The 11,472-nt window shown below is 40.7% G+C and overlaps 1 protein-coding gene across 2 annotated transcripts in view; it reads right to left on the bottom strand.

Moving 5' to 3' along the window:
• arhgef10la (Rho guanine nucleotide exchange factor (GEF) 10-like a) overlaps positions 1 to 11,472 on the bottom strand; it is a 124,062-nt gene that overhangs the window by 71,591 nt on the left and 40,999 nt on the right. For both annotated transcript variants that reach the window (XM_083972303.1, XM_083972304.1), the window contains 5 exons: positions 11,296 to 11,412; positions 7,260 to 7,352; positions 6,185 to 6,355; positions 4,127 to 4,272; positions 3,090 to 3,262 (listed from right to left, as the gene is read on the bottom strand). In XM_083972303.1, the coding sequence (XP_083828429.1) occupies positions 3,090 to 3,262; positions 4,127 to 4,272; positions 6,185 to 6,355; positions 7,260 to 7,352; positions 11,296 to 11,412 (700 nt within the window). The remainder of the gene's footprint in view (positions 1 to 3,089; positions 3,263 to 4,126; positions 4,273 to 6,184; positions 6,356 to 7,259; positions 7,353 to 11,295; positions 11,413 to 11,472) is intronic.

The following is an 11,472-nucleotide window of genomic DNA, read 5'->3' as shown; positions in this document are numbered from 1 at the left end:
AGCCCAGAGGGGTCCGGCCCCGCTTCCCCTGGAATAAGTCAGCCATCTAGCACTCCGCTGCTGTGCCAGTGGATTTAAAGACAATGCAGCCTCCATACCTGTATCAAAAACCCTTGACTGATCCACAGCCAAAGTCCAAAAAACTGTGCTCCTGACAGCAGGTCAAAAGAGAAGCAGCAATAAGACAGGTATAATGGGGACATAAGAAGAGTAAGACAGTAGAGCTGGGCGGTATGACCAAAAATTTATATCACGGTATTTTTCATAATTATATCGGTTTCACGGTATTTGACGGTATTTTTTTTTTGTTAACCCCATTTTCTAATAATTTAGAGAATAATTACTGCAGTAAATTGGCTGAGAATGACCTATTTTACTGTCACGAGGAGTGAATATTGTGGAAGAACATTAGTATCCAGACTAGTATTAACACGGGTTTGAATGGTCCCACAAAATGCTGCTGTTCACAAAGAGGTGGCAGTGGCACTCATAACTGGAATGAGGTGAAGGAATCAGAATGAATGACTGTTACAGTCAAAAAGCAGAACCCTTTATTAATATAATACAGACTAAAAAAATGTTTGCACATGAGAATAATCATCAATCTAAAATGCTATCTAATCAAAATGTGTTCTCAAAATGAATTCATGACATCAATTATTTATACATAAATAAACATTTCTTCACACACACAAAAAAGTCCAGACAGTAGGCCTAGCTACTGCTTTGCAAGTCAGTCTGTGTCATAGAACACGGTGGCATGGGGCGACTGTGCTCAATCAGAGGTGTGCCTTCAGATCATAACAACAGGTTGAGAGCCAGAGGACGTTCCGCCGCTCTGTGTTCCCAACGTTTTGTACGCTACACACTCACCGGTATTGGGGTATATGAAAAATGCATATCATTTAAAAAAAATTCACCGGTATTCGGTATGAACCGGTATATCGCCCAGCCCTCTAAGACAGCGTAAGAGTAAACAACTGGCACAAGAAAAGAGCACATACATTGGTGGGCTGTCAAGTGCGGTAGGTACAGACAGCGAGAGCAACAGCCTGACAGAGACACAGGCGGACAGAAAGAAGAGAAAGACAGACAGGCCTGGATTTCCCTAAAGGACAGTTTTCTTCAGTAAAGGACAGCACGGCCTGCAGAAGATGAAAAATGACTCTATTTTGAGTCATGCTGAGGAAGCACAAGATTTAGACTACACACCCCACCCAATGACATCACAGGGGTTGGAACTATAAATAGATGGGATAGCCTGCCTGAATGAAAATGTAGGGAACAACAGATGTTCACATAGGTGACTGAGGTGACCGCACCGTGTGAAGAGGGTGGGAAAAAAAACATGAGAAAGTCAGGCATGACATTGGCAGAGTTATATGCAGGGAAAGGAAGAGAGACTGGTGCATTGACAGCTAACCTTAAATGATCCCCAAACCTTGCAGCAAAGTATGTGAGTAGCTATACGAGTATTATACACTACCTGAAGAACAGTGAAAAGTTAATCCAGTCAGAATCTAAACCAGCTCTCAAAGCAGTAGCTGCTTGCTGAGCATGACACAGGAGGCTCTGTAGAAGGCACCATTAATATTTAAGTCATGGAGCTGCAACTTTAAAAAGCCTGTACCATTACATCCTGATAAGGTTTTGTATCTCCCTTTTCCCATGGCACATTTATCAGGGATCTCGTCAAGCTCTGAATACACCAGAGTTTTGTGAGGGGTGGTGGGAGAACTAGTGTTTCAACCACTGATTCCTATCTACTACTACTGGCTCTCTAATTGGGCCTGGAAAGGGAGGGAATAATCTCTGCAGATTGATGACTCCACTCTGGATGTGTTTGTGGTCTATCAGACAGTGAAATGAGACGGTGGGGACGATGCTGCAGGGGGCCCTCTACCCCCACATATCTCTCCAAGATAAAACACCCCAGGCACATGGGAACAAGTGACCGTCATGACTATCCTCCTCGCAAACACATCCTCAATCAGAGTGACAAGCAGCAAGACCCGCGGCCCGTATTCCTAAAGATTTGGAGAATCCCCTCAGAGAATTCCTAGGAGTGATTCCAGAATATTCTCAGAGAACTCTGAGCAAGGAATGGACAGAAACTTCGGAGGTGTGGTTGACCCCTGTTGCTAGGTATGAGTCATCATTTCAAAAGCTGTGATTGGTTGATCCTAAAAGCTAGATAAGAAATATACTTTTGGTGATAATGGGCAAAGGATGGACCCTCAAATTGATAAACTTAACCATAGAATCTAATCTTATGAAGTCTGTGTAATTATAAATAATATTTCACATAAAAGAAAATATCTGTTAAATGAATAGTAAGCTATACTTTAAAATTATCCTACAAAATGTGTGAAAACATAGACCCACTTGCACAGTATTCACATAGTGATAGTTAGATTTATTTGCTTATATTAATTGCCATGCTGGTCATTTTTGCACTTTCAACTTTCAACATTTCAACTCAATTTGGTATTAACGAGGGTAAAATGGCTCAGCTTTCATCAATGTCTGTGACTGCTGACCGGCCTATAAGACGCAGTGTTGGCTGGCTTTCATTTCATTTCATTTGCATTGTGGCGTTGGGTTGGAGAAGTAAGTGCATCTCTAATGAGATCAGCCACAAACATGATTCCTGCACGATCCAATCTGTAGCGTTTCATTAATTCACTGTCATCCAGTGTTTGGAGAATATCTCTCCTGCCTCTTCCGTCCGCCATTTTGTCCTCTGCTTAGGAAACTCCTAAGTCCTCTTCCCTGCTCTTAACAGATCTCACCTTAGGAGCTCTCTTAAGATTCTTTAGGAATAGCTTTTATCTTTATCTACTCTTCACTTTTAGGGGAAATTCTAAGAAAACATCATGATTCTAAGAATTTTCTTAGAATTTGGCCACTAGGAGCAACTCTTTGCACTAAGAATCTTTAGGAATACAGCACCAAACAGAACTGGATTAGCTTTGCTGAGTCAGAGAAAGGTGCTGAGGCTAGTCAAGTTAGTCCTAGTGATGAGATGAGCTGTATGACATGGGGGGAAAGGAGTGAGATCTGGTACACTTTTGTTTTGTTTTTTTTACCTGAAGAGCAGATGGCACTTGGACGCTTAGTCCCACTCTGCTGAATGAAGGTGTCTTTGCTCTGAGCGCCCTCTTGCCCCACCTCTACAACTTGCACCTGTTGTAAGGGGGCGCTCCACTTCATGGTGTACCTGGGGCCAACGGGGACTAGGCTGCTGATATCCGGCGGCCCCCTGGTGGAGATAAGAAAAAAAAGAAACTTAAAGGTGGAATTTTATTAAGAAAACAACCTGAGAGAAATCCCCACCCTACTGGCAACCTGCTCAGAGCACTATACCCTGCACTCCATAGGAGGAGACGCTCTCTGAATTGTCAAGAAGAAGATTTAGGTGTTAGAACTGGAATCTGTATGATCACACGTGTTTCCTACCAGAACCGTACCCCTGGCTGTGCTGGGATGAGTTCATTGCTATTCATGTATTCCTGTAATCACACAGATAATCAACATTGTGATCGGTCTGTCAAGATCCTGGAGGGCAGACCAAGTCAACTTCGGGACACTTGAGTTGAATGAGACGTAGAGCGATAATTACTTTGAAGGGTGAACAAGAGCGCTTTAAGCCACATCTATGACAGGAGCTTTGCAAAACAGACGAAATCCCTTTCCTGTTTACTTCTCTCAAGAGAGGGAGCGAAGGAGAGAGAGAGGAAGTGAAAGAGAGCGATGTGATCAATGTTGTTGTCACAGAAAATAAATTGGAATGAAACCAAAAAATGTTTTATGTCAGTAATCTAGGACTCCTGTAGCTGTAGTTAGGCATTCTACCATTTGTTTAAAGCTGATAAAGCTGCTGCAACTCCTGATAGCGCCCAAAAGCCCTAGCAGCTATTTCTCTTTGCTATGCAGTTTGCCAAAATATCCTTGCAAAACCCAGGGCATCACATTAGAGCCCGATGTCACCTAATAGCTATTTCTCCCAACTGTGCAGTTTTCCTTAAAAAACGTACATACAATTTCATGCTAGCACTACGCATTAGCAAAGTATTCTTGAATGAAAAGCCATATGGCTTCACTTAGCTCTACAAGAGGGACTTACTTGACATTTATATTGGCACAGATGAGTACATCATCAAAGAGGAAGACCTTTCTCTCCTTTGACTTCAGGACTTGTCCCCGGTCGCCATACACAGTCTCAATAAGCGTCTCACAGAGGACCAGTGACCCCTGCTCCGAGTTCAGTTGCTATAGGGGACACAGAAATCAGATCAGAGGCACAGGAGACAGCATCACAAAGGACCAGGACTCCAGAGTTCAATGCCTGAAGGACAGAAAAATCAGGCTTGGAGGATCACATGTCTCATCAGGGATTACCCATAAAACCAAGCTGTTGAAGGTCATTTAATGTGTGTTACATGAAGACAGAGACAGCACATGCGTGACTGTTCATTCGGTGGCTCACGCTCCTTCTCTGTCTTTGTTGTGCACGCATGTGATGAGAGAGGCAACCTTCAGTTCAGTGGAGCTGCCAGAAACTTGTATTGGCATGTTTTAAATAAATACATCCAACACATTTTTGCAGATCATTCTTAGTCTTTTTGTCTGTGTCGTGCCATCCACCACACCACCACATCAGAACCTACACTCACTTAAGTAGGAGACACAATATTTTCCACTGTATTGGAGCAAACACATTGGGATGGAAATACATTAACAGTTTGCAGCATGCATACCTTTACACACACACAGAGTTAAAGAATCTGATAACAGATGCAATTTGTGCTACAGTATGTTGCCACATGCTGGGCTTTCCAGTCTTCCATTATGTTTGGCAAAAGGAAATAGCAACAGAAAGCTTTTTTAACACTTTGGTCAAGCCCTGTTTATGACTGACTCAAGACTTATACTGTGCCAATTTAATTCAGGGTCATAACAAATTAAACAAATGAAGTGAAGCTACTACACTTCAAGCAGCAGGTTAAGTCAAAGTAAGGAGTCCACATCCTGATATTTGATGTTGATGTTGGTTCAAGAGACACAGATTTAAGAGAATAATGAATCACGCTGCTGTGTCCATTCTACAACCTGCAGTGCAGTAATGTCTCTGTCCTATCTGCAGCCAATCTGTAGCTGCTTTTGGCTGTGGCTCAGATAGCACACAGGATGAATCATTAGACTGACTAGGACTGATGTTTGATGGCTACAAAAACCATACAGCTCCCTCACGAGGTGGGCCGCAATAAGAATACATCCTTAAAAGTCTTCAAGCATCAATTGGCACAGAGGGCATTGCACCATGTACATGTGAGTCTGAGTGCAAACATGTGCGTGTGCATGTGTGGAAAGCCCATTCTCACTCCCATTGTTATCTGCCCTATTCTGGCGACTTAGACACTTTGAGACAAAGAATGAATATTTCATTGGATGGTTATGGGGGCAATAGAGTAGACTGTTTCCTATTGGAATTCTGCAGTGTCACCGCAGCAAATGGAATTCTGTGTGGAGTGGGGGAGATTGGCCGAATCAGCTCATCTCAGAGTCCTAGAAAGCAAGGGCTGATAGAGGAAAAAAAAAAAAGGGGGGAGGGTGAGAGAGAGGAGGACAGACAAAGATGCAGCTACACAAGAGAAAGAGAAGAAGAGTGTATAAGTGGAGTGGGAAGGTAAGCAAGGGAGTGCAAGTGGAGAATAGAGGGGAGGCAAAGTGGAGAGCAAGAGGAAGCGGGAGAGAGACAGGGTGAAAGAGATAGCTCTCTTACAGTTTCCAATTAAATGTCTCATTTACCCCCTAATTCTTCTTATTCAGAGCAGCATTTGTTCAGATTTGCAGCGGCAGGACTGTAATTTCAGTGTGGTAATGGAGAGGCAACGCCTCTGCCATTGCATTTGGTACTGTTTAGGGATGATAATGGGCATCATTTCTAGGAGATAATTTCTCTAAATAAAAATGCCTCCCTAGATTAATGTGCAAGAAAGTGATATAAGCAATCGCTATATACTAGTTTAATTCATAGGTGTTTGGCTCACAGTGATAACAACATAGAGGAGTTAAAAGGCTCAGAGCCTGGCTCACAGTTGATTTGATTGGAGCATGGGAGCGTGTGTGTGTGCATGTGCATGTGGGAGGGAGGGGAGAGCGTGTGTGTATATCCAGTCACCTTACTGAGCAGGCGATCACTGACGCTGCGGGCTAGTTGTTGAGTTTCTGTAATCTGGTCAGCTACTCGCTTCTGTTCATTCAGCTTCTCAGCCAGCATCTCCAGCTCTGTGAGAGCCAGCTGCAGCGGCAGCCGGTCCACGTGGCCCTTCGGTGTGTTCTTAAGCATGTCCTGGAAAAGGTTACAAGGGGAGTTTGAAGTAAAGAAGTTAGAAAACACTCACCACCCTCTATGTGATTTAATACCTTTCTCTGTATCTTGCAATGTGCTGAATTAAAACAAAATAGGTTTTTTGTTGTTGTTGTCTTGACCTTCAAGTTCACATCAGGGTCAAATAGGTCTGTTTAATTTGAGCTGTGTGTTTGTCACACGTTCTCAAGGATTTAGGTTACCATACTGAGTCAACAATGGTTTAAAATTGTAAAGCTCATTGTATCCAGAATTTAAAAAAAAAAAAAACTCCAAATGATCAAAGTTCATATGAGAAAAGTTGGGGTAACAAATCTTTGTTTGTCCTGCATCTCTGACTGGTTGAAAGCTTGGTGTTATCTTGATATGCAACTCAGATGTTCCTCAATGCCTTGAGCTCTAGTTCGCTATAATGTATGATTTAATACATACACTTCCTCTTTGGAGTACTGAGTTTAGGCTAGAAGAAAATGCCTGATTCACATTCATAACTTATCTTTTGAATTCATGGATAATCAATGCCTACTGAGGGATGAAATGAGCTGCTGCAGATCCAGCAAGTCAAGCTCAAATCCAAATCTTTGCACAGAATAGAAAGTGGAGGAGCTGGGATGTAAAGCCAGCACTATGAAAAACTGATGGGGCTAGCTACTTTTCAAGCTCTGGCAAACCCCGATGTAAAGTATGTAATGTACAACTTCTTGTTCTCTGGATAAGTTCAAATCTAATCGATTCTGTGGCCTTGCAGCATTGCATCTTTATTAGTGTATGTACTGCTAAATCATTATTTTGTCAAGTTTCTCACATTTGAAGTGTTTTAACTAGTAAGATTCCTTTAATTAATACACATTAAATCACTAGCCCTGTACAAACAACAGTTGTTTACCTGCAGGAGCAATATGAACTGAGGGAATCGTTGAATGGGTTTCACCATTAAGCCATACAGGGTGATCCGGTCAACACTATTTGCCTGCTTTTTCTGAAAAAAAAAAAAAAAAGAATTAAAACAGAACATGCAGTTGGGAAAACATTTTAGTCTATAAAGACCATTAGAAGGAAACTAAACTATTCCTACTTCAAGAGGAGCTTAGCATAATGCTCTAGTCTCCGGCCCAGGAGTAGGAGTGTGAGTGGGTGAATAAGATTTGAAAATCAGGGTTTAGCAGTCGTAGGAGAGTATGAAAGAGGAGATTTGATGAGTGTATGCGTCTAATGTATTACTGTGGGTGTAGGTCAGGAAAAGATATTGTTCCAGTGCAGTGTCAAGACTGGATACATTTCAAAGATGGTACTGTATGGTAGTAAAGGCTGGATTGGATCAACTGTGAGGTAGAAATGCAAAAAGGAAATGTAATGTGTAATGTGTGGATACACATGCATATACAGTATACATGTACACACATTTGTTCCAGAAACATTACTGTTGTGACATACTCTGCCATTAAATGCAGTTTTATTTTAGTGAGTATACCTTTTTCCTTAGACTTCAGAAACTTTTGTTCTTTTTAAGATGGCACGTAGATGAGTCATTTGTGAATAAATGTATACTATATTATAAATTGGATTGGTATTGATGTTCTGATATGAAAAGAGCCAAACCCTGTGTTTTCCAGGCACTTTATGATGCCGTCTGGTAAAATTCACAAATATATGTGAGCTTATCTGATGGTACCAGCTGTATGAATTATGAATACCTTTTATTTTTCTGGTCATCATAGTCACATTATTGAACCACCAGTCACTGTCACATCCAATATTATTACATACTGGATAAGATCAACTTCAATTAATAAACTTTACACAATTTGTTATGCGACGCCACAGTATTGATGTTGTCTGATTTTGTTGATATTGAAATCTGACAAAAAATGTCCTCTTAAAAAAGGTTTGTGTCTCATATCTTATTAAAATCATTATTACACTTCAACAAATGATGAAGTTAGGATTAGGACATTGATTGATGTCCTCAACAAGATAGGCAAGGCAAGGCATGTTTATTTGGATAGCCCATTTTTACAATCAGTTAGTCTCTAAAGGCTTAACATAGCACTAGAAAAACACATCATATACTCGCAGAGCAAAATTTCAGACTGCAGCCCCCGTTCAGTCAGGGTAAGTGAACTCCATCTACTGTGGAGTTCACTCACATGTAGGCTACTTAATTAGCCAGTCAGCAATAATCTCATATTCTCTCATTGTACTGGCCCTATATAAATCATTCATGAGGTCAGCAACTAGTAGAGTAGCAGAACACCAATATTAGTGTAATAAGATGTATTATTTCATTTTGTATTCTAATGTAATAGTTAACTTTGTGTACATAACACATAAATTGTGGGACTCTGGTCCTACACAGCCCACCTTCACTCACTAAACTGTCAGTGACACAAGATCCCTGTTTCTTGTTCATTAAGTGAACAGGCATTAAGAGGAATCCCCCTGGTAACTCCAGGACAACAACACTAAACAAGCATAACACCTTAGAGAGCGACAACAGTGGTCAGCAGCCACTGAACTATTAAATCACAGGTGAGGAAAGCAGGGCTTGTGATCAAAAGACGCTGTTTCATGAGCACTAAGTAAAATCTTTCCAGTATGACCAGATCAGAATGTCAAAGGAGATGTGCTGTTTCCCTACAAGAAAAATGCTTTCATTGTGGTCTTCTGGCTTTTGGAAAGTAATTTATACTGAGCTCACAAATGTACCTCTTTGCAAATGCAGCCCTCACATTACATCATACAGTACCGTCTGCAAACTGTATTCAAACTCACTAAACTAAATGTAATAATTGCCATCACTGTAAATATTTGTTACATGCTTATGGTCATGTGCCTCCACAAAACATAAAAACAAGATAATGAAGTAATTTATTTTGTGGTTTTCAGTCTCTCTCCAATTTACTATTTGGTTTGTCTCCACGTTGCCAGTGTGAGCTGCAACAGGCAGTGGGAGAGACAGAGGAACCTTTCAACAGAAAGAAAGGGACTCATGTTATCTGGAGAAACACGCAGGGCTGTCAGCTGTGTGATCTGGTTCTGTAACTCAGCATTACAACTCAATGATCCAGGTCATACTCATGCATGAATGCTGTGTGCACAGGGAATTGTTCAACTCAGCACACTGAAATCATTTCTTGGCACTCTCTATGCACCTTGGCACTATATTTTGTTGTTCACAAATCCTAATGAATATCTGAAGTATTAAGTAAACAGAGTACAAGTATTAAAGCAGAAGTGAGTGATATATTTGTGTTAATATAAGTCTTAAATAGTTATATCTTCCGACAGCAATCACTTACATAGAGTGTTTGGTCTGAAACACGGGTCTCTCAGTCCCTCTGCTCTGCTCTGAGCCGAAGAGAAAACATTTATCGTATCCTACAGTTTTTATCCAATGAGGAGAGAGAACGGCATGCAGGGCTGTGTGTGCAGCCAAGGAACGCCGTGAATGTGGTGACGTAGCGACGAGGACTGTTATGGTGCGTTCAAGGAAACTCGTATTTTTCCGACCGTGAAGTGGTACCAGTTCGATCTGGTACGAGTTCACCGGTCGGAAGTTACGAGTGGCCGTTATAGTGACTTTCACCGGTAAAACAGGTCGGAAAAACACGAGTGGGTTGCCTGGAACGCTACAAAGTCGTAAATTGTGACTTGAAGCTGTAATTTACGATTTCAAAAGCCTGCCTGGAACGCAGCATTAGCGAAAACGACCGGATCACTCACTTCTGCTTTAAGTACAGAAACAATTTCCATTTCATATATTGGCCAACTAGAAACTTTGCAATTTCCTCATTGTAAAAATCACATAGCCTGGCGTCACCAGGCTCTTCAGAGAGGAGAAGAGCCTGTATCTGTTAACTCCCAATGTTGTCTGCATTCTGGTTCTGGTCTGAGAGCGGATACGGAAATCATCAAATTCACCAAAGTAAAAGTGTTCACCAACATAAAACTTATAAAATAGACATTAATTTGTAATACAATAAATGCAAAAAATGTGTAATACAATAAATAAAAAAGGTTAACTTAATGGCTCTGGGACTTTCTTGTAAATTATATTCCTTAAATTAAAAAGTTTCACTGCATTTTATTAGCTTGGTGTTTTTATTTTGACGGAAAGGCCCCAGACTAAAAATCACATGCTTTTTGAGATACATTAAAAAATTCAAGAGCAGCGAGAACAGTACAAAATAATAATTAGTGTCAGATTCTGAGAATTATTATGCATTTACAACATAAATACAGGCCATGTTCATTAACAGGACAACCCTGGACATTATAGTTTTCAATCGAAATGTTGGTGACAAGGTCATTATTTCTGAAATTAAGGACAATATAACCTATAATCCATACTTGACCTGCACGATATGAGCATAATGTGCAATGTGCGCTGCTGACACTGTTCAATATTGCGATGATGATGTGACAATTATTTAAGTGTGCATATTAACCATGCAGTTCCTATGTTTTTCTGCTTTAATAGATACCCTGCAACACTGAACAGAATAATAGAAAAAAATATTTTGAGCATACTTTTATTGAACAAATTGCTCATGAATAATCAATCAATTATCGATTCTCCTTACTCATTGCCTATCAGGCAACCTTTTGCGATGTGTTTATCGCGCATGTTCATATCACGAATATGATTAATTGCTCAGCCCTAATCCATACTATTTAACACCAAGAATCATGAACTATATGTAAATAACAATTTTGTATTCTGTGTTAACACCAACTTTTAACGCACTGAATTCTTGTTCTGTCTCTGTGGAAACCTGAGAAGCATGCATTATTGAAGCCTTTAGCTTTGGGGCTTTGATGGAACACAACAGAGAAAAGAAGAAGCAAAGGACAAAAAAAAAAAAAAAAAATTGGGTTAAAAAAAAAGAAGAACATTTTTGCTCATGGGCTTTGCAACTCACCTTTAAGAATTCCAGAAAAGCTGGCTTGGACATGCAGGCCTTTTTAATGAGAGCCATGGCACTGGTGAAGTTGTTGACGTATTCACTGTATACATCCAGCACCATTGACTTGGAAAACTGTGGAAACAAAGAAAACAAGCATAATGATTTGACAGCAATGGGGGAGGGGGGGGGGGG

Source organism: Trachurus trachurus (assembly GCF_905171665.1).
Source record: "Trachurus trachurus genome assembly, chromosome: 5".
In the NCBI taxonomy this organism is placed as follows: Eukaryota; Metazoa; Chordata; class Actinopteri; order Carangiformes; family Carangidae; genus Trachurus; species Trachurus trachurus.
This window is presented reverse-complemented; position numbering and strand designations above follow the sequence as displayed.